The sequence below is a fragment of the Nothoprocta perdicaria genome, unplaced genomic scaffold, assembly GCF_003342845.1.
Source record: "Nothoprocta perdicaria isolate Ctin4 unplaced genomic scaffold, notPer1 scaffold_7, whole genome shotgun sequence".
Classification (NCBI taxonomy): domain Eukaryota; kingdom Metazoa; phylum Chordata; class Aves; order Tinamiformes; family Tinamidae; genus Nothoprocta; species Nothoprocta perdicaria.
In genome coordinates, this window is record NW_020455976.1 from 1,096,184 (window position 1) to 1,117,994 (window position 21,811).

General features: G+C 65.9%; 3 protein-coding genes across 3 annotated transcripts in view; 2 read left to right on the forward strand and 1 right to left on the reverse strand.

The window, feature by feature from the left end:
* LDB1 (LIM domain binding 1) overlaps positions 1–4,260 on the forward strand; it is a 20,283-nt gene extending 16,023 nt beyond the window's left edge. The window contains exons 2-11 of the mRNA XM_026050589.1: positions 441–543; positions 854–898; positions 1,138–1,213; positions 1,447–1,549; positions 1,851–2,023; positions 2,391–2,513; positions 2,645–2,728; positions 2,950–3,073; positions 3,546–3,694; positions 3,993–4,260. Coding sequence (XP_025906374.1) covers positions 441–543; positions 854–898; positions 1,138–1,213; positions 1,447–1,549; positions 1,851–2,023; positions 2,391–2,513; positions 2,645–2,728; positions 2,950–3,073; positions 3,546–3,694; positions 3,993–4,223 — 1,211 coding nt within the window. The 3' untranslated portion in view covers positions 4,224–4,260. The remainder of the gene's footprint in view (positions 1–440; positions 544–853; positions 899–1,137; positions 1,214–1,446; positions 1,550–1,850; positions 2,024–2,390; positions 2,514–2,644; positions 2,729–2,949; positions 3,074–3,545; positions 3,695–3,992) is intronic.
* A 4,378-nt stretch (positions 4,261–8,638) lies between these two features.
* Positions 8,639–16,624, forward strand: LOC112957102 (prominin-1-A-like). Its single transcript, XM_026050672.1, has 24 exons — positions 8,639–8,768; positions 9,607–9,665; positions 9,885–10,090; positions 10,425–10,545; positions 10,647–10,710; positions 10,964–11,110; positions 11,251–11,441; positions 11,528–11,602; positions 11,952–12,015; positions 12,126–12,285; positions 12,418–12,570; positions 12,928–13,051; positions 13,225–13,310; positions 13,501–13,585; positions 13,670–13,813; positions 14,049–14,120; positions 14,373–14,462; positions 14,547–14,600; positions 14,779–14,859; positions 14,975–15,043; positions 15,118–15,207; positions 15,316–15,428; positions 16,273–16,290; positions 16,435–16,624. The coding sequence occupies exons 1-24, from the start codon at positions 8,639–8,641 to the stop codon at positions 16,484–16,486; spliced, it is 2,448 nt and encodes an 815-aa protein (XP_025906457.1). The 3' UTR covers positions 16,487–16,624.
* Positions 16,625–18,811: 2,187 nt separating this feature from the next.
* On the reverse strand, positions 18,812–21,808 carry HPS6 (HPS6, biogenesis of lysosomal organelles complex 2 subunit 3; the record flags this gene model as incomplete). The annotated part of the gene is made up of 1 exon (XM_026050673.1): positions 18,812–21,808. A coding segment is annotated over one exon (2,010 nt), but the record flags the coding sequence as incomplete, so codon positions are not given.
* Between the last annotated feature and the right edge of the window lie 3 nt (positions 21,809–21,811).

Below are 21,811 nucleotides of genomic sequence, written 5' to 3' on the forward strand. Positions count from 1 at the left end.
GGTGACCCAGCGGCAGATGGTGCCTGCCTGGGGACGGCCCCRGCCTGGTGATTATTCACCCGTCACCATGGCGATGGAAAGGTCAGCAGAAAGATCCCGCGGGATTGCCCAGGTCGGCAGGATTAGGAGCAGCGTGCGGGGCTGGGGGGGGATAGGGCCCTCCCTGGCGCACCAGCTGGGCCCTTCCTGCCAGGCGCCAGCCCCTCCGTGGCCAGCTGAGCACCGACCAACTTTGCACACTCAGGCACCGCCACGCGAGGCTGCGAGTGCGCTCGGTGCTGGTCTGGGCAGCGGGGGGCTATGGGGGGCTGCGGGCTGCCCCCCAGGCCTGCAGCCCCTCTGAGCGGGGTCTGTGCGTGTGGCCGCTGCGCCTGGCCCCCGTGCGCTCCCCGCGTGGGGACCGGGCCGAGCCGCTCACCTGCTCTCTCCCCTCTGCGCAGGCTGCTCCTCTAAGTCGTTCAAGCTGTACTCGCCCAAGGAGCCCCCGAACGGCAACGCCTTCCCCCCCTTCCACCCGGGCACCATGCTGGATCGAGATGTGGGGTGAGAGGGGACCGGGGGYGGCTTGAACCTCGGAGGGTCCCACAAAAACCACCCTTGGCCAACCTCTGCCCTGGCCGTGGGGTGGTGGGACGTGTCCGGAGGGAGGTGCCCGTGTTCCCGGGGACTGGAGCAGCTCTGCTCGGGCAGTGCCGGAGCAGAGCCCGGCCTCATGGGTGTAAGTTGCCCATGGGGCAGCCAGGGTGCAGCCCAGGGGTCCCATCCACGTTGAGCCCCGTGCTGGCAGCTGGAGGCAGGGCAGGGGTGCGGAGATGCCCCCRGCACTAACCCGCGTTACTGCTTCTCCCCGCAGACCTACTCCCATGTACCCACCCACGTACCTGGAGCCGGGAATCGGGTAAGAGCGGCGCCGCCACGTGGGAAGGGGCCGGTGGGGGGTGCAGAACGGGCAGCCAGCCCCGGGGGCACACGTGGGGCCTGCCGGCCTTGGCAGCTCCCTGCAAGCCCGGGCCCTGCTCAGCCCTGGGGGTCGCTGCCCTCCTCCCTGCCCCATGGGAGCTGCTCTCCCCTTTGCTGTGCCCCCTCGCTGCGGGCTCGGGCCGTCCCGCGCTGACCGCTGCACTCTGCTCCCCGCAGGAGGCACACGCCGTACGGGAACCAGACCGACTACAGGATATTTGAGCTCAAYAAGCGGCTGCAGAACTGGACGGAGGTGAGGGGCACGGGGAGCTGCTGGGCGGCCGCAAGGGAGGGAGCTGCCCCTTTCACCATCGCTGCAAGAGAAATCCCCTCTGCAGCACGGCCCTGCCTGGTGGCACAGGAGCCTGGGTGCCCACGCAGGAGCCCTGGGGAACCTGGAGGGTTGAGCACATGGCCACTGTGCCTGGCAGCCTGAGGGCTCTCTCGCTGTGTCCCTGTAACCGGGCATCTCTCTGCTGTCCCCAGGAATGTGACAATCTGTGGTGGGACGCCTTCACCACGGAGTTCTTCGAGGATGAYGCCATGCTAACAATCACTTTCTGCTTGGAGGATGGACCAAAGAGATACAGTGAGTGCTAGCAGCCCCCGGGCTCCCACAGTGTGGCGGGGGCCTCGTGCAGCCGGGAGCTGCCAGGGGGTCTCCAGGGCTCGGGTCTGAGCCCTCCTCCCTCCCTGAGAGCTGGAGAGCACAGAAGAGTTATGGGAAGGGTAACAGGGATCAGCATTCCTGGGGTACCATCATGCCCAGGAGCTGCTTGCAGCTGGAAGGGGTTGAGGGACCCTCTCTACACACAGCYCCGGGATACAGGAAGGCAGATCTGAGCCAGGCCGATTTGCTGATACTGTCGTCTTCCTTCTCCCACCTGCAGCGATCGGCCGGACTCTGATTCCCCGCTACTTCCGCAGCATCTTTGAAGGGGGGGCCACCGAGCTCTACTACGTGCTCAAGCACCCCAAGGAGTCGTTCCACAACAACTTCGTCTCGCTRGACTGTGACCAGTGCACCATGGTGACCCAGCACGGCAAGCCCATGTTCACCCAGGTACCCGCAGCAGCCCCACTGCTTGTCCCCACAGCCACCCCGGCCCTCGTGCCTCAGCCTGGCTTGCCCTCCYCATCACTTTGATCCTGCACAGTGAGTGGGTGCCGCGGATTTGCGTGGCCATGTGCTGGGCAGACAGGCACAAGCGAGCCCTGTGCTGTGGCTACACGTTCCCCGGCTGCTCGCCCTTTTTGCACTGGTCCCCAGGCTGCTGTAGCCTCCTGGGWTTGGCTTCTGCTGAGCGCAGTGCAGGGCATGGCCAAACCAAGAGCAATGGACCTCCTGGAGGAATGGATTCCCAGGAGCTGTGGGCTGTGGGAGGAGGGCGGCAGCCTCCCGCGATGAGCTGACACTGTGCCCTGCCCAGGTGTGCGTGGAGGGGCGGCTCTACTTGGAGTTCATGTTTGATGACATGATGAGGATAAAGACGTGGCATTTCAGCATCCGCCAGCATCGAGAGCTCATCCCCCGCAGCATCCTTGCCATGCATGTGAGTACTGAGGCCCTGGGGGCACGAGCGACACGGAGCTGCTGAGCTCATCACCCTGGGGACATCACCGGCTGCGGCACAGAAGTCCCTGGCCTGGATGCACCTGAGCACTCTCTCCCTCTTGCCTGCAGGCACAGGACCCCCAGATGCTGGACCAGTTATCCAAGAATATCACCCGCTGTGGGCTCTCAAACTCCACACTCAACTACCTCCGAGTAAGTGGGTGGCAGGGCAACCTCAGGTTGCAAAGAGTTGCGTTGTGGTCTCCTCTCCTGCCTGATGCCTCCCTGCCCTGGGCTGTTGGGGACAGAGGTATCTGCAGCCTCGGGCAGGGCGGGCTGCGCAAGGGCAGTGCAGGTGGCTGCGAGGCAGCGGGGCTCTTGCTGGGGCCTGGAGCGTGGCCATCTAACCCCGAGTCTCTGGCTGTTTCCCACAGCTCTGTGTAATCCTAGAACCAATGCAGGAGCTCATGTCACGGCACAAGACCTACAGCCTCAGTCCCCGGGACTGCCTCAAGACTTGCCTGTTCCAGAAGTGGCAGCGGATGGTGGCCCCGCCTGGTGAGTCCTGCTGCCCTCCGTGCTCCACAGCATCCCCGGAATGTTGGGATGGACCCGCTCAGGCCCTGCCCTCCCAACSGGTTTCTTGCAGCCCCAGGCCAGGCGCAAGCCCTGTCCTGTGCACCTGGGGGCAGCGTGTTGGGCACACAGCTCACTTGACTGCTGCCCTGCCTTCTCTGCCAGTGCCCTGTGCTGGCTCTGGCACTGAATTGCTTTTCCTAGCAAAGCAGGGACAGGAATCCTGCCTGCTGATGGGGGAAGTGGTGGCTGAAAGAGGATGCCAGGAGAGGAGGGAGTGCCCTGAGTGCCAGGGACGTGGAAACTGTGGAGGAGAGGGGGAAGAGGCTGTCACAGGGTGGAATGTGGTGCTTACGGAAGGTTCTTACCAAGAGAAAGGGCTCGTTCCTGGGCTGGGGGATGGGGAGCACTGTCCCCTTCTCCCAGGGGTGACGGCGTCTCCCCGCTTTGCCAGCGGAGCCAGCGCGGCAGCAGCCCAGCAAGCGCCGGAAAAGGAAGATGTCGGGGGGCAGCACCATGAGCTCCGGCGGGGGAAACACCAACAACAGCAACAGCAAGAAGAAGAGCCCGGCCAGCACCTTTGCCCTGTCCAGTCAGGTACCTGTAAGCATCCCCTTTCCATTCTCTCTTCCTTCCCCAGGGGCGAGGGGAGGGCTCCCTGCCCCAGGCAGTGGCTAAGGGGAGACCCCAGCGGTGGCTGGAGGGAGAGGACCCTGGGGACGGCCTGGCCAAGCCCCCCAGCTCTCTCTGGCAGTGGGGAGAAGGGGGGGACCCCCTTCTGCCTCGGCCATACCTGAACCGCAGAGGAGCCCGAGGAGGGGAATAAGGAGACGGTTAGTGGGGGCTGGCGGCCAGGGCTCCCCCCACCTCGATTATGTTTCGGGACCGTCTCCCCTTTCAGGATGTGATGGTGGTAGGCGAGCCCACGCTGATGGGGGGGGAGTTTGGGGACGAGGACGAGCGGCTCATCACCCGGCTGGAGAACACGCAGTTCGACGCCGCCAACGGCATCGACGACGAGGACAGCTTCAACAACTCGCCGGCGCTGGGGGCCAACAGCCCCTGGAACAGCAAACCGCCCTCCAGCCAGGAGAGCAAGTCAGAGAACCCCACGTCGCAGGCGTCGCAGTAACGGCCCGGCGGCCGCCGCGTGGACTCAGTCCAAACCGATCTACCTGTACATTTGCAAAGGAGAGTGACTGGGAAGCGGCGAGGTACCGGGGGCGGCTCGGCGCCGCCCGGGGCGCCCGCCACACGGGCAGCCCCCAGCCCTCTCCCCCCGGCTCCCCCCGGCTCCCCCCGCGCCTGCCTTCCCCCCCGGCCCCATCCCGGGGCAGCGCCGGATGGCGGGCGCCGTAGCTTCGTTATCCCCCCTGGTCCCTCTTCCCCCCTGCTTCTTCCCCGGAGAGTTTCTCGAGCCCTCCCCGGAGCGGCCGGCCCTGCCTGCYGAGCAGGGGCACCGAGGAGAGGGCAGCGTGCGGCGGCTGCCGTGCAGGTGCCCGGCGCTGGGTCTGGCACGGCAYGGAGAGCCTCATCCTCATCCTCTTCCTCCTTTTCCTCCTTGCCTGGCTCGTGGCCGCGGTGGGGCTGCCGGAGGGAAGCGTTCCCGGAGCTGCCTTGTGCCCGGATGCTGAGGATGGTCCCCATGGCCCTCCCCTTCTCCCGCTGCCCCGGGGCCAGAGCGCAGCAGGGCCGAGCAGGGACTGTGTATATAGGAACGGAGGCGCCCGGGTGGCCGGGGCCCTCGCCCCGTGCCGTGGGCCCCGTGCRTTTCCACTCGCTGCACGGGTGCCCGCCCAGGGCCCCTTTGCAAGCCCAGGCTCTCGGTACCTCCTACTTTTGTCTTTTTTTAAAAAAATAATATTATTAAAATTGTAAGTTTAAAAAAAAAAAAAGGAAAAAAATGAGACAACCCCCCCCAACACCCCCTCCCTGCCAATCCCTTCCCTCCCTGAGCGCTCTCACCCTGTCCTGACTTTTGTACAGGCTTCTTCTCTTGGGAGTCTCGTTTTATATCCAGTTCGGAGAGCTTCAAACCAAGGAGAGACTTTGCAGACTTCCTTTCTAATCCCTCCAGGGGGTGGGGGGCAGCCGCCCCCGCCTCCTCAGTGTAAATCTTGTGTGCTGTTGCCCCCGCTCCCTGCCCCCCGGGTTCGTGTACCTCGTGCTTGTACATTTCCGCGCTGTAGGCAGTGTGTACGATACTGTTCTTTCAATGTGTTATCACTAGAGCAGGTGCCTCCATTGATGTTAGGGGAAACAACGAGAATAATTACTTCTTCTTTTTTCTTTTTCTTTTCTTTTTTTTTTTTTTTGGCTTAAAAAGAGAAAAAATACCCCCCGCAACATTTCCTTCCAAGGCTTCTTCCAAGGAGAAGATGGGAGGGCTGGGGCTGGGGCTCAGCCCAGCGGCCGGGGGGCCCGGGCTGCCCGTGTCCCTCCCGGGCCTCGGCGGGGGGCTCGGGGGGCTGCCCTGGATGCGTGTGGGGCCCGTGTATGTGGGGGTGGTGACTTGTGTGGGGCCGAGGAGGCGCCGGGGGCGCCTGCCCTGCTCTTGCCACTGGCTCCGGACCTCTGTGCCGGGCCCCCTATCCCGTCCCTGCTGTCCCCTGTCCCTGGGGCTGCAGGGCAGCAGGGGCTCTGGGGCTGCGGGGGCCTCCTCACTGCATCCTGTCCCTGCGCGGCGGGGACTGCTGGGCCACAGCAGCCCCCTCATCTCCTGCTGTCCCAGCGTGGGCCAGGGCCGCCCAGAGCCCTGCGCGGTGTCAGGGGGTCCCCGCGTGGTGTCAGGGGGTCCCCGCGTGGTGGCAGGAGGTCCCTGTGTGTGTCAGGGGGTCCCCGCGTGGTGTCAGGGGGTCCCCGTGTGGTGGCAGGAGGTCCCCGCGTGTGGCAGGGGGTCCCCGTGTGGTGGCAGGGGGTCCCCGCGTGTGGCAGGGGGTCCCCGTGTGGTGGCAGGGGTCCCCGCGTGGTGGCAGGGGTCCCTGCACTGCAGCTATGGTACGATGGCCACCACCACGCGATGGCCACGGCCGCGCGGCTTAGGCTGCCGCGGAGGGGACGAGCCCCGGCGCCGCGCTGCTCCCACCGCACTGTAATGCCTTTTTCGTTCTTTTGCTTTTTTTTTTTTTTTTTTGCTTTCCTTTTTTCTTTCTTTTTTTTTTTTCTCCCTTCCCTCCATAGTTTGTGCCATTTATGAGTCATGTATGGTACCAATAAAACGACTTTTCGGTTTGAGGCTGTGCTGCGCCCTCCTTGCGGAGCCCGGCCGCGCTGCGCTCCGGCCCCGGCTGGAGCTGCCCCGGGGCCCCGTCGCTGCAGGGCTCGAGAGGGGGAAGAGCCKCAGACGGGGGAAGAGCCGCCCCTCGGGAGGCCCCTCCGGTGCTCCCTGCCCGGCCGGCTGCTGGCACCGGCTGCTGGCACCGACACTGACACGGTGCCTGCCCGGTGCACCCTCGGCAGCCGCCGGTGCTGGCAGCGTGCGGGGGGACGCAGGGCCCCAGGGGCAGTGGGGGCATCAGCACAGGGTGCTCGGTGCCCCCTGGGCGGCTCTGGCTCCGTTCGGGGGTGCTGGGCCCTGCCAGGCCCCTCCTGGCTCCCTGCCACGCAGCGCAAAGCAGGAATCCTGGCAATGGGAACGGCGCTGCTGGGAGAGCGCCCTGTGCCGCTGCCAGAGCAAACCAGCAGCGCGGGGCCTGCCCAGGTGCCAGGGCGATGGGCACATCTCCCCCTGCGCGCTGGCCGCCCGTGGGGACGCGGCTTCACTGCTCGGAGGAGGGCGATGCAGCAGGGCCAGCAGGGACCGGGCTGCACTTCGGCGTTAGCAGCAGCCTGGCAGGGTGCCCGGAACCCGGCGAGATGCCACTGCGCAGGGAAGGCTGCAGTGGTGGCAAATCCCGACCTTGCACCGGACACCCGGGATGCAGGGCTGCCCAATCCTGCCCCTGCGTGGCAGATCCCGGGTAGGATCCCCTGCCCTGGCTCYGCAGGGCTGCAGAGGGATGTCCTGCCCATGGCCGAGCCCCCAGGGAGCCGGCAAGGGGCCTGGCTGCGGGCGTCAGCTCATGTCCCGAAGTGATGGGTCGAGGGGGAACTTCCCACGGACAGGCCCAACAGGCTGCACCAGGAAAYGGCATTGAGATATTCCCGGGGGCCGGGTGCCCGCAGGCAGGAGCAGGCTGAGGTCAGCGTGCTTCTGTGCGCTCCAGGAAGGAGGCCCCAAAAAATATCTCCAGCCCTGACACAACCCCCTTCCCGTCCTGCCAGGCACCGCCTCGGCCCCTTCCCGCTCTCCCTGCCCACGAGGTCCTGCCCAGGCTCCTGCGTCCGCCTGGCCCGGGGGTCCTGCCTGCAAATTCGGGGCTGCCTGCCCTGCCCTGAGCTGGAGGCTCCTGCCAGCCTCGTGGGCACGGGGCTGCGGGGCTGCCCCCGGGCATCACTCGGGTTCCCTCCACTGTGGCCCTTTGTGTCCCCACTCCGCAGCACGGACTGCGGTGCCAGGACCCCCTGTCCCCCTCACCGCCCCTGTCCTCCCCCTCTCTTCATCATGGGGGGAGCTGGGGGGACCCAGGTGTCCTGGGGCCGCGTCCCCCCACCCGGGCTGGCCCAGGCAAGCCCAGAGGGTGGCGGGACCGCGGGGGTCACCCAGTGCCRGCGTCTGGGCTCACAGCACCCCTGGGTGCCCCACGCTGGGGGTTTGGGGTGGAGGGGAGGGGAAAAAGGCCGTCGGGGGCCAGTGGGAGGCAAAGCAGGGGCGGTGGGGTCCCTGCCCCCAGGGCAAGGCCAGGGCTGCTGTGATGCTTCCCAGCTCCAAGGCTTAGGGCTTGTGTGTGGAAAACCTGTTTTGCAGAAATGCCCCCTTTGGGCAGCTTTCTAAATCCAAAGGCTGGTTCTGGGGCTGGTGCTGGTTCTTCTCAAAACGCAAAGATCCAAAATTTGCAAAGCTACGAATTTGGGATCTGGGATGTGGCTTGTGCCAGGGAACAGCCGGTGTGGGGCGGCCACAAGTCACCTGGCCGCGGGAGCGTGGAGCCCGGCACTGCTTGTCCTGGGACTGCGCGTCCCCGGGGGAAAGGCAGGAAAGCCGGGGAGGAGGCGCCGTTCTCCCGGTGTCCGGGCCCGCCGGGGGTTGGCGGYTGGGGACCTCGAGCCGGATGCGGAGCCGCGGCGGGGCTGGCCGGGTGCCAGGCRCGGGGCGGGCCCGGGCGGCATCACAGCCAGCGGCTTCTGCCCTAATCACGGGCGAAACTTAAACAAACCATAAAGCGCTCGGGGTGGCGCCGGGCGGCCGTGCCCTGCGGCGGGCGCGCGGAGGAGCCGCCGCGCTGGGTAAGCGCTTCGTCCTACCCCTGCCCCATCCTCGGGCTGCTTGGCGGCTCCCGCAGCTCTCCGTCCTGCTCCGCTGCTTCCCGACAGCCCTCGGCTTCCGGACGGGAGCGACAGGTGGCTGATTTTCTTTTTCCCCGGCGTTTCCTGCTGGGGAGCAGAGCAGAGCGGGCCGGCTCTGCCACCTCCTGCCGCCGTCCCGGGAGCCTCGGCGGCCGCGCCGGGATGGAGCTGGGCAGCGTGTGGCAGCCGGCGTACGGCGCGGGGCCGCGGCCGCCGGCGAGCAGCACGCCGGGGCTCGCGGCCATGGTGCACGGCTTCCTGCGCCTCGTGCAGCCCAACGCCCTGCCCGCAGGTGGGTGCGCGGCCCCGCGGGGACCCTCCTGCCCCGYTGCGTGTCCTCCTTCCCTGCACACGGACGCGCTGCTCCGGCTCCTTGCATGCCCAGCATGGGGGGCCCGCTTGGTGCTGCCCCCSTTGCAGCGAGGGCGCAGGATGCCCGGGGGCTCCCCCTGCCCACCTGCCTGGGACCTCTTTGGGGCTGGAGGGTTTGGGGGTCATGTCCTTGTTTGGGGCTTGGGTGCCCCTTTTGGGTCCCATTGCCTGAGATGTTCCCAGGAGCTGCTCCTTCCTCCCAGCATGCCAGCGCTAGGGAAGCGCGAGGTGCCACGGGTCCGTACGGGCGATGCCAGGATCCCGTRGTGGGCTGGTCCCTGCGGAGCGGGCGCTGCCTGCGGGATCCCCGCCGGCCGCTCTTTGCCCGCTCTGGCCTTGGCACCTGCCTGCGCTTCCTCCTCGCCCGGGCTCGGCCCTTTGCTGGCAGCTCGCGGGCTAACACGTGGCTCGCGGCTCCGGGACCGTGTCCGTGGCATGTGGGTGCTCAGCCTGATCCTGCCCTGGAACAGGGAGAGCTCTGGGAAGGATGGAGAACATGCAAAGCGGGACTGGTGGAGAGGCTTTGCCTCGAGCCACTAAAGTGCCCAGTGCCCCTGCATCCGGGCAGCCCCGGCGGCCGATTCCCTGTGTGCGGGGCTGGGCTGCAGGAGGGTGCATGGCCTCCGGATGGGATGTATGTGGACGGAGGTGGCTGCCGGAGCATCCTCCCTTGTGGCCCCACTGGGGTGAGGATCTCCTGCTCCCGCGGGGCAGCCAGAGATGCCCCCGCCCACCTAAGGCCCCTCTCTTGTCCCCAGAGCTGATCGTGGAGCTGAGGCAGGACCAGGGCCAGATCAGCAGGGAGCAGGTCCAGCAGGTGAGAGGTGGTGAGGGCAGGAGCCTTGGCCGGGCAGGGGACACCAGCGGGTGCTGCCCCGAGGCTGAGCCCCGCGCACTGGGCAGGAGCCAAGGGAGAGGCACAACCCCTGGGAATCCCCCTCAATGCCCGTGTCCGGCCGGGACCCTCCAAGCTGGAGGCAACTTCCCAAGGGAGGGTGCCAGCCACGTGCTCTCGACTCTTTTCCCTCTCTCCCAGCTGTTGAGCTACGAGGTGGGTTTCCTGGTGTGCGCGGCCATCGGCCTCCTCTTCATCGTCCTTGTGCCCCTGGTCGGCTGCTGCTTCTGCTGCTGCCGCTGCTGCGGGAGGTGCGGGGGCCGCCGGTACCAGAAGCAGGGCCGGCGGAGCGGCTGCCGCCGCCGCGCTCTCTACGCCGCCGTCCTGGCCGTCTCGGCCCTGCTCCTGTGAGTGCAGCCGGAGCAGAGGCCCCAGGGCTGGTGGCAGAGGGATGGGGGAGGCCACGGGCGGCAGCTGCATCCTGAGCCCCGGAGCTGCCGGCCGGGCGGCTCTGCACGGGATGGAGGRTGGGTGGAAGCGGCAGCTTGGCCGGGCCGGCAGGCGGCCGTGCCAGGAAGCTGCCATTGTTTGCAGGAGCGGCTCCCGGCGCGGCGGGACAAAGGGGAGGAAGCGGGAGCAGCGGGAGCAGGTCCCGTGGGCCCGGCCTCGGCCCCGCGCGCACCCTTCCCGGCAGCAGCGCTGCGGGGGCCCCGCGCTCACCCCGCCGCCCTCCGCTTGCAGGGCCGGCAACGTCTGCGCCTTCATGAGCAACACGCGCCTGGCACAGGCCGTGAGCGGCACCTTCCCCAACGTCAACGCCACCGCCAGCGACCTGCGCACCTACCTGGCCTCCATCCCCCAGGCACGCCGGGAGCCCCGCGGCCACGGGGAAGCACAGTCCATGGGGCTGGCCGTGGGGCAGGCCCCCCGGGCTGCTCCGACAGCCCCTCTCTGTCCCTGCAGCAAATCGACTTCATCGCCGCCCGCAGCGAGGTGCCGCTGGCGCGCGCCAACCACAGCCTGCAGAGTGAGTGAGCGCGGCACGGGGCCGGGCAGCCCCGGGAGCCGCTGCTGGGGCGCTTGGGGGGCGCCCGTGGGTGGCCTCACTGCGCCGGGCTCTGGCCCTGCACAGGCTGGTGCCCCCATGGCCCCCATGCCAAGAGGGGCTGTGCTTCCCTCCCAGTTCGTTGCCAACCCCAGGCATCCCAGACACCGTTTATATGGGGACCCCTGACAGTGATGAGTTCAGAAACCCTCCGAGAGCCCCCTTCTGCTTTCAGCTGCTCCTGGGCTGCTGGGGGTGTCCCRTGCTGACACCGTCTCCTCCATCTCCACAGGCATTGGGACAACGCTGGGCAACGTGATCATCTCCAGCATCAGGAGGAGCATGAGCGAGGCAGTGGGCTCCCTCCAGAGCCTGCTGGAAGGTAACGGCCCTGGCTCCAGGGGCCGGCACCCTCCGTGGGGATCCTGGGGATCCAAGGGGAGCAGATGCATGTCTGGAGAGCCCCCAGAAGCCTTGGATAGGGCCCCCAGGAGGGCTCTGAGCCCTYGCTGTCTCCCCCAGTGATGGAGTCGCTGGCCAGCGCCTATGGTGACATYGATGGCACCAGCTGGCGCCTGCGGGAGCTTCAGAGCAACTACAGCCAGAGGCTGGAGGAGCTGCAGGACAGCATCAACCGCACGGTGCAGCGCTGCGGGCGCCGCTGCGGCAGCRTCTCCCTGCACGGCCTCGGCTTCCAGGCCAACTTCAGCGTGGTGAGCACGGCCAGGGCGAGCGGTGCGGCGCGGGCACCGGGGCGGCCTGGTGCCCGGCCACTGCTACCCGCTGCTTTTCCTCTCAGATCCCCGGTGTGCAGCAGCAGCTGAAGGCCCTGCGAGATGTGTCCGCCTCCAACCTGGCGGCCAATTTGGAGAAGGTGACGGGTCCCTCCTGCCCAGGCACAGGGCTGGGTGCTGGTGCTGCTGGGACAGTGCTGGCAGCCCCTCCAGCTGCATCGTGCTGCTGCATGGAGGCACGGGCTGGCTGGAGACCAGGCCTACCCATTTTGTGCCTGCCCAAGGTGTCCTCTGGTGCAACGGGGCCTTTGAGCCTGTCCAGGCTCAGCCTCCTTGCATGGCCAGTTTGCCCCAGTTGGCTCCTACCTGCTGTCCCACCATGCCAGGGGCTGTGGGGAGCCTGGCTCCAGTGCCACCATGGGCTGGAGGGCTGGGGTTGCCCAGCCCTGGGCTCCGCCAGGGACACGAGCTGTGCCCCTCTGGCCGCAGGTCAACCGCACGCTGAACGAGACCCCTGACAAGGTGCACAAGCAGTCACGGGAGGTGGTGACAAGTAAGCGGGGCCGAGTGCCTGCTGTGCCCGGCTTGGCTGGCTCCCTCCGTCCGCTCCTCATCCCTGCCAGGGCCCCAGCTGCCAGCGCCAACCCCTCCCCGTCCCCGCAGGGGCCCAGGACCAGCTGGGCCAGATCAGGCAGGAGATCAGCAACATGCCCGAGCGCTTCCCAGTCGAGGACTTGGAGGGCCACAGCGTGGCYTTTCTGGACAACGCCACGTCCACGCTGGAGAGCTACAGGGAGCCCGTGACCGCCTTTGAGAAGCTCAGGTAGGTGCCCTGCAGCCCCCTGCTCCCTTCTCTGCAGGGGCTCGGGAGGCTGCAGAAACCAGCTGGCCCTGCGGCGGCAGGGTGGCCGGGGCTGTGGCCCTAGGTGACACATGACACGTGCTCTTGCCCCAGGTGGAGCGTGTGTGCCCTGCTGTGCTGCATGGTGCTGCTGGTGGTCATCTGCAATGGCCTCGGGCTGCTGCTGGGGCCGCTGGGCCTGGAGCCGGCCGCGCTGCCCACGGAGCGGGGCTGCCTCTCCAACGCCGCCGGGAACTGCTTCATGGCGTGAGGAGCCGGGCCCTGCCGAGGGGCGCGCGGGAAGCGGGGCAGGGGCTGCCGGAGCTCCACAGYGATCACACGGCTGGGGCTTAACCACCTGCCAGGGTTTGCTATACAGGTGGGAGACATGAGCGTAGATCAGGGTGCTAGTGGGAGTCACTCAGGTGGAGATCTTTAGGGCCACTGATGTCAGAGCAGATACATGTTGTAAGGACAGGGGGGTGTCTTAATGCTGGGTATGATCTGGCTGGTTGGGCTGCTTGCTATGTCTGCTCCAATGTTGGGGTGCAGGGCTGCTCCCAGAGCCAGCACMGGTGCTTGCGCACGGGGCCTTGGGAGCTGATGATGTCTGTGTCTCGGCAGAGGGGTCGGYTTCAGCTTCATCTTCTCCTGGCTGCTAATGCTGGTCGTGCTGGTCCCCTTCGTGCTGGGGGGGAACGTCTACATGCTCTTCTGCCAGTCCCTGCATGACCAGCAGCTCTTTGAGGTGAGCTGGCCCCCCTGTCCTGGGCTATGGGAGCCTTGTCTGGAGGTGGCCAGCTGAGAGGAGCCTGTGCTGGCTTCTTGGAGACTCCTTCCCCAGGTGTCTGTGTGTGGATGGAGGTGCTCACATAGGGCAGGCACCAAGCCTAGTTTCTCTTTCGCTTTCCTTGCTCTTAGCTCCTGGATACCCCTGGGTTCATTCCCAACTTCAACCTGTCGCAGGTGCTGGGGGAGGACAGCACCAACATCTCAGAGCTGTACAGGTGGGTCCCGGCCCTGGGCACCTCACCTTTGCAGAGGAATGCAGTTCCTCAGGGCTGCGAGGTGCTGGCCAGGCTGGGGGGAGCTGGAGCTGCCTGCCCTGGCCCCGGGGCTGGTGCAAGGGGTGCTGTGCCCTGCGAGCCGTGGTGCTCCCAGCATGGCTGTGGCTCAGTCCGGTGCCCCTTCCCACAGGCAGTGCCAGGACAATGCTGCCCTGTGGCAAACGTTGCACCTGGACCGGCGCATCTCCCTGGACGAGCTCTTCAATATCACCCAGGTGGGCGCGGGGGGCAGCGGTGCCGGAGGTGCTGGCCGGCCCCAGGGCTGCGGCATGTCCCTCCCCATGGCTCCTTCTCCACAGTACACCGCAGAGATCTCCACGGCCTTTGAGAGGGTCAACATCACGCTGAGCCCCATCTCGCTGCTCAACCAGAGCCAGAAGGACCTGCTGCTGGAGGCCAGCAGGCTGGGGCAGCCGCCTGACTTTGCGCCCAGCCTGGTGCAGGTGGGCACGCAGGGGTGCTGGGGCGGCCTGTGTTTGGGCAGAGCGCATCCTGGGGTCCAATCTGGGCGACACCCTGCCCCAGGCTCCCAGCTCTGCTCTGCGTACCGCCTTCTGGGGTAACTGGCCACCTCCTCCTGTGCCGGGCAGCTCCTGGCCCCTCTCTGCCCCGTGGGGACTGGTGCACCCGGGTAAAGCTCCTCTCCTGGGCTCACGGGTATCTCTCTGCCTTCTCCAGCTGAATCAGAACGTAACCCGTGGAAGCCTCCTGGATGTGGCCGCAGAGCTGGAGAGGCTGGCAGAGCAAGTGGTGAGATCAGAGCCCACCTTGTCTCCAAAGCCACTGCTCCACCTCCCCTGGTGCCAGAGGAGTCTTTTCCTTCCTCAGTGGGCTCTGCTGTCTGGAGTGGGTGGGATGTCTGCTATGGGGGTCCTTGCAGCCCCCAGCCCAGAGCCTGGGCTCCTTCTGCACTCCCCAGTGGTGGGAGCTGCCCTGGGGACCCGTGTGGAGGGGCAGGGCCCCTGTGCCCAGGGTGGGCACAGCTGAGAGCATCTCCTGCAGGGCGGAGGTACGAAGGAGGAGCTGGAGGAGGAAGCCAGGTTGCTGAGGGAGCTGGCTGGGGAGATGGAGGCCAGTTTGCCCGGCCCGCTGGTGAGTGATGCAGGGGCAGTGGCACGCGGTCCCCACCCAACTGCTGGGGTGTCCCCGTGCCTGAGCCTCTCACTCTGTCCCCAGCAAAGTCTCAAGGAGAACATCCACATCGTGGMGCGGCAGGCCCATGGGCTGGAGGTGAGTGTGCCCCATGTCCCCAGGGCAAACTGTGGGGATCAGCACCCCCAAGCAGGCACCCACGGGTGCTCTGTTCATGATGGGTAAGGAGGCAGGAGCGTGGGGTGCCTGTCAGGAGCACGGGGTGCTGGTGGGGTGGGCAGGGGCCAGGGCCGCGCTGAGAGCAGCCCTTGTGCAGGTGCGGACCAACACCACGCTGCAGAAGGTGGAGCAAACGCAGGCCTCGCTGCAGAGGGAGATGGCCACCATCATCAAGAACGTGAGCGCGGGCTGCCCCCTCGCCCCGGGGTGCCCCATGCTGCCCCGTGATGCTGCCCGTGATGGAGCACAGCATGGGCTAGAGCACAACGGGTGCCCTCCCTGCCTGCCYGCAGGAGACACGGGCCTTCCTGCAGCAGCTGCTGGGCTTCTTCGAGACCTACATGGCCTGGGCCAAGAGCAGCGTGAGTGCGGTGGGGTCGGGGRGACCAGGCGGGCTCGGCAGCCCTGACGTGCCCTGTCCCCGCTGTGTCCCCAGCTGACGAGAGAGGTGGCGCGTTGCAAGCCCGTGGCGCAGGCTGTGGACAGCGTGGAGGCCATGGCCTGTGACTTCATCCTGGACTCTGTGGTGAGGGGGGCATTGGTGCAGGGGTGGCACCCGGGTCCCCTCATGCCCCAGGCAAGGACATGGTGTCTCCCCTGGCCCGTGGCCCTCACGGCTCTCCCTGGCACACAGAATGCCTTCTGGTTCAGCCTGGGCTGGTGCACTGCGCTCCTGCTGCCCAGCATCGTCCTCACCGTGCGCCTCGCCAAGTTTTACCGCCGGATGGAGGTCGCTGATGTCTACGAGTGAGCAGCCATGACCGCGTGTGGGTCTGGGGTCTCCCTGTTGCTTGATGGGGGCTTTGGGGGCCATCCCAGGGGTGCAAAGCGACCTTGGGTTGCTTGGGGCCTACAGCCAGCTCTCGCCTCCGCTTTGCAACCGCCCTCAGCCTGGGGATCCCAGCATGGGCACAGCTGGATGTTGTGCAGATGTTGCAGCCTCATGCGGCTGGCATCGCTGTCAGAGGGTGCACTGCTCACTCGCAGTCCCTGTGGCCACCAGCRCCCCTGGGGCCTCATTTCTCCCTCCTGGTGACGCAGCAGCACCCCACTCCACACTTTGGTGCCGCTCCACTGATTGGGGACCCCATACCTCCCGCCTGCAGCCGCCCGGGGACACGGGCTTTGCAGCACCCTGGTGCCCAGCGCAGCCTCCTCCCTGCGCTGTTCATGCTTCCTCTGCTYCCCTGCTCTCCTGCATGCCCATCTGGATGCACTGCTCCCCTTGGCAGCCGCCTGCAGCCCTGGCATGCTCGGGGCAGCGTAGGGCCTCCCTCGCCACCCAGGCCCTGGTGCCTTTTGCTTCCCTGGCCATTCCCATCTCTAGTGGCTGGAGTCGGAGACGCGGACTCAGTGGCTGGGGTGACTTGAGGGAACTGAAACCAGACCAAGAGGCGGCAGAGGCACCCAGGTCCTCACGGGACTCGCTCGGAGCAGCAGCGTGCTCTGGGCTGAGCTCACAGGGGCTGCGGGGAGCCCATGTTATGTGTCCTGTAGGATACCTCCACCCCACCATGGGGTGGGCAGGAGCAGTGGCTGCCCCAAAGGCGCCTTCTGCCCCACTGATGCTGTCCCCTCTCTTTTCCTCTAGGAGCGATCTGTTGGAGATGTGAGTAGCAGTGGCAGGTCCTTGTGTGGGGCTGGGGGGCACAGAGGGAGGGTGAGGAGAGGCACCAAAGGGTCCAGGACACCCTGGGCTGCTCTTTGCTCCCCGCTGCAGGGGGAGGGTGAYACACATAACCTATTTTTGCAGGGCGCCCACACTGAACTCATTCCAAATTCCCCGGGTGGCTCCAAGGAAGTAGCCCCGTCACCTGYGGCGTGGGCACGGATGGAGGAGACTGGGCGCCCCGGCTGGCTGGATGYGACTGCTCTGTCTGCAGCCCCTGCCCTGGGGCTGGGGAGCAGGCTGGGACCCCTGACCCCTGGCCCAACCCTCCTCCCCCCTTCCTGGTAGGTGACAGTGTGCTGTGGCGGGTGACAGGGCAGTGACCACACTGGTGCTCCAGCTGCACCACATAGTGTGTGCAAATGCAATGCCCAGGTCTGCACATGGGGTCTGYCCTTCACACTGCCTGGGGTGGCTTTTCCCGCCCCAGCCTTCCTCCTCCTGGGCAGTGAAGAGGAGTGAACGGCTCTTTCCCATCATGGTTCATGCTGTGACCCATGTGGGCACAGACAGGCAGTGCTGGGAGGGCAGTCCCCATGGCCAGCCCCACACGGGCCATGTGGGCCCAGCGCCGCTCATGCTGCTGTGGCACATGCTGCCAGCYGCTGGCAATCTGCTTACTGAGGCCCTCTGCTCTACGGCACTGTGACTATTTATTTTTGAGTGGAGCCTGACTCTTTCTGATGCTGTGACTTCTCTGGTGTCAAAAAATAAAAGGCATGTGCATAGGTGTGTGCAGGAGCGTGTGATGACTCTTCTGGCCATGCTGCCGAAGGGCACAGGGCTGTGGCAGGGAGGCTGTGAAGGTGACGTGGTGGCAGGCAGGTCGCAGGGGAGGTTTCCCAAGGGCTCCTCTGTCCCTGTTGCACTCTTGGCTCAGCCAGSATCCTGGATCCTTGGGGACTCTGGGTGCTCAGGTACGTCTCACCTGGGGGCTTCCAGCTGGCTCAGGAGCCGCTTCTTGTCCAGCCCCACGGCAAGGTTGGCCGCAGGCTCTGCTGGTGTGCTGCCCCTGCCCGGAGYGCTGCGGCTGTTCCCGGGGCCGGCTGAGGCGCAGCGGGTGCATAGGAGCAGCTTGCCTCACTTCCTTCAGTGGGAATCTAGCCCTCGTCAGCCCTCTGCTGAGGCTGAGCCCGCCAGCTCKCCCTTCATGAACTACACCTGCTTTATCACTCACTGTTTTCAGATCTAATCTCTATTTTTCCTGCTGGAGTTACCTGAAGTCGCACTCCCCTGCCTGCTATCTGCCCCAGCACCCATCCTGCCCGTGGAGCCCCTTCCCTCCCCTTGCCTGCTCAGGCTGTCACTGCGGTGGCCCAGTCCCATTCCCCAGAGCCACGCTCCCTTCCTGGCCCTTGGCGGGACCTTTCCCACCCCCTGGGGTAGCCCTTGGCTCAGGTTTGTCTCCCCCAGCTCTGAGTCCCCCCTGCTTTCAGCTGCTCTCTTGTTCCCCAAAGCCTCAAGCTCAGAGCTGCTTTCCCCTCGGTAGTCTACGCTGTGCGGCGCTCTCCGCTTCGTCAGGGCCTGTGCAGGGCACCCTCAGGCTCCGCTTCCCGCTGCCTCCTTCCGCACAGCTCCCTGCTTTCCTCCTGTGCACCCTGGAGCTGAGGTCTCCCCTTCCCCAGAGCACCAGCACTGAGGCAGGCAGCTCCAGGGCCCTCCCACGTGGAGGCAGAAATCCTCAGGGAACGGGCTTCTCCTCTCCACCCTCCCAGCGTGCTGGTCAGCTTGGTTTCCTGCAGGGAAACAATCCCCTCCTGTAAATCACTGCCCGGCCTCTTTGYACTCCAGAGGGTGCTCAGCACCTCATCCATCCCTCAGGCGTGTGTGCGGAGTCCAGGGCTGGGAGCTGACACTTGGTGGCCCGGGAGGTGGCCCAGGAGGTGGCCAAGAGCCGCTTGGCACCAGGGGCAGCAGCTGCTCCATGCAGAGGTGACAAGGGCTGCTGGCCCAAGGCAGCCAGCCCTCTCCCCCGGCACGGCCGCTGCAGTTCCTCTTCCTCAGAGCCTGGTGYGCCACAGGGGCTTTCTGGCGCCAAGCCCCGCTCTGCGGAAGGCGCTAGCACAACAGCAGCGCTGTGGCTGCCCGCGCTTCCTCTGCCCGCTGAGCCGCGGCTCCAGCCGCCCCAGGGGCAGGCCCGGTGCTCCCTGCTCCTGGTTTGCCAGTCAGGAGCAAAGGGACCAGCTGCAGCTCTGCAGGAAAATCCTGGAAAGGTGCCCATCTGGTGCCAGGAAGGCCCCAGGCTGCAACCCCTAGGCCCTGCTGCACCAGTGGGTCTCCAGCAACGCGGGGGACTCCCAACGCGCCTTTGCCAAGTCGTGCACTGCTTGAGGAACCTTTATTTGCAAAACAAGCATGTCCRCTGTGCTTAATCCCCCCTCAAGAGGACTAACATAGGTCCCATCCCGGTTCTATGAGAAACGGCTCCTCTGGAAGCAGGGACCTTTGCGCTGTGGGCCTGTGCAGAGGCAAAGCCACAGCCGGGACTCTCCCCAGGGAGGCAGGAACAGGCAGTGAGTCCCGGGGAGAGGCTGGAACCTGGATCTTCCCACACGACGACACTCATGTTACACTGACTTTGCAAACAGAGGCACAATATGAGCCAGAAAACCCTGACAAAGCCCCTTTGTGTGCAAAGGGCAAAGGTAGAAGAGATGGGAGCAGAGGGCCCAGGCGTCCTGCAGCACAATCTAAGCTTCCACAAAGGAAGGGGAGAGGCAGGGCCAGCCCCAAGCCTGCACAGGCTGCTGCCAGCTTCTCGGCTCGGAAGAGTTTGGGTAGGGGCTGGGACAGAAAGATAAGGGAATTAGGCTGCTCTCTTTAGCTAAGTAGCTGTAATCAGTCGCAGCTACGGGATTGATCCCAGAGGAATCACAGCGAGACAGCACGCGGAGGCTGCAGCTGCTGGGACACGCAGCGCCACGGAGCTGAACGTGGCTCCACGCTGACAGGCAGCAACTTACAGCCCAGCAGGGCTGGGTGGCCTCACTGAAAAACAAACAAAAAACCCCAAAAAACCTGTCCAGTCTCTCCCAGGCAGGGCGTGGAGGCATTACCCCACCCACAGAGCAGGGAATAGGCTGGGGAGCCTGTGTCTCTGCCCATCCCTCCAACATCTCTTCRAAAGGATCAGGAAAGGAAAAGTGAAGTTATAAAGGAGCCAAGCAAACAAAAGACAAGGTGCTTTGGGCCAGCGGACATTCTTGGTCCAGCGTGGCCAGTGCTTTCCTCTGCAAATGCAGCAGCATTTGCTCCCCCGACGGCACGCAGGCAGGGACGGCGCCCGCCTGCCACGGCTGCGCAGGGATGTGTTGGCACCCCYAGACTGAGCCGCTGCCACGGGGGGGCCTCCAACGGAGCCGGATTCTGTGTTCCCGGGTAGTGCAAGGGAGTGTCCCCGGAGCTGCCCCCGCAGCCTGGGGACGCGGCCGTGCTTCCCCGCGTCAYGTCACGCAGCGTCACCCTGCGCCAGCGCCGAGGGAGAGGCAGTCCCGGGCACGGGGGGCTGAGGGGCGTCAGCGGGCGCTGCCGTGGGAAGGCTCCGGTGCTCGCGGCGCGGGGCGGGAGGCGGGAAKGTGGGGCTCTGCAGAGCGTCCCCGTACACCTCGTCCTGCACGCTGGGACGCTGCACAACCCTCTGCAGGAGCGGCTTGAGCAAGCCCACCGTCAGCTGGCCGCCCTCGCTGGAGAAGGGCACTGGGTCCTCCTGGGAGGGCGGCAGGTGCTGCAGGACGATGCTGAGGATGTCCGAGGCGGTCAGCTCAGCGGGGCACAGCGGCCACAGCCTGTCCAGATAGGGGTCCAGCGCTCGGTGCTGGGCAAACTCGGCCAGCAGCGTGGTGAATATCTCCTTGTTGAGCAAGGGGCTGACCTGGGAGAACTTCTCYGCCACCTCCACCACCTCCTGCCAGCGCTTCAGCTGCAGGAGAAGGCGCACGGCCTGCAGCACAGCCTTGGGCCTCTTGCTGCAGAGCAGCAGCTCAAGCTCCATCTCATCATCGGCCTCGCCGCGCTTGTTCTTCCTGGCCAGGACGCCCAGCGCTCTCTTGTAGAGGGGCACACGGCCCTCCRGGCCCTCCTTGCTGCTATACGCCCAGGAGACGCTCACGCACTCCTGGGTCAGCTCAACAAAGCCGGGCAGCCACTTGGGCTTGAACCGCAGGAAGGAGGCGCAGATGAGCTCAAAGAGCGGGAGCACCCCATTGAGCCCCACCTCGTCCTGCTGCGGCCCTCCCACCACCTTCTTCCACACCTCCGGGGTGGCCCTGGCTACCAAGCGGCCGTCCCCATTCTGCTGCAACTGCAGGCAGCCCCTCGTGGCCTTCCAGGCAGCCTTGGGGAAGGAGGTGAAGACAGAGTTCAGGTAGGCCAAGTTATCCTTGTCAATGTCCGAGTGGAGAACGCGGCTGATCTCCTGCTCCACCAGCTCCTCGCAGTAGCTTTCCACCTCAGTCTCCGGGGCACCCACCACGCAGGTCTTGAGGAGCTCCAGGCTCAGGTAGCTCTGCAGCTCCTCGCTCATCGTGTTCAAGAGCTTGGCGTAAGTGTCCTGGAGGCCTCGGCCTGGCTTCTGCTTCTGGCAGAGGCTGTGCTGCAGGATGGCAGCAAGCGCCACGGGAGCCTGGAAGGTGCCACCTTTCTTGAGCTTCTCCACTGTCAGCTTGGAGCTGCTGAGGCTCCTCCTCTGGTAGTATCTGCAGGCCTCCTCAAACACCATCTCCACCAGGCACGGTTCAGGCCTGTTGCTGTCCTCGGGGACGGAGAGGCTGAAGCCGTAGATCCCTGTTGGAGTGAGGAGCTGGATGCTGTCCTCCTCTCCCGGGGACTCCAGGAAATGCACTATTTTCATGTTGAGGATTTTCTTTTCTATGAGCCTTCCACTGTTCTGGTCAACGAGGTACAGGACGCCGGCTGACACGCAGGCCAGCACGTTACCAAAGGTCTTCAGCTGCACGACATCTCCTTGGGCCAAAGGGCCTCCCTCCAGGTCAAAGACATGCCTTTGCGTCCCGTCTGGCTCCACCACATTCACGGAGCCCTGCGTGCTCACCAGCAGCAGCCCCCCGCCGTTGGACAGGGCACACGTGTGAATGTCCAGCGGCGCCAGCGTGGAGAGCAGCCCCACAAAGCCRAGCAGGAGCTTCCTGAAGTCCGACTGCCCGCCGGGGCGCAGCGCCTTGCTGAGGACGAGGCCCGCCGCGGGGGCGCTCACGGTGAGCGCGGCCTCCTCGCCRTGCCAGACCAGCAGGAACTTGCCGACGGTGGTGGAGCCGCTGGCGGCGGGCACCAGGAACACGTGCCGGGGCGTCGCCAGCAGCTGGTACTCGGGGCTGTTGTGCAGCACTATGGAGAGGGCGCCGAGGCGCACGCCCTGCTCGCCCACCTCCAGCGCGCGGCTGCACACGCAGAACCTGAAGGCGCCCTTGGCGGCGCCGCCGAGCGGCGGGCGCTCCTCGCACCA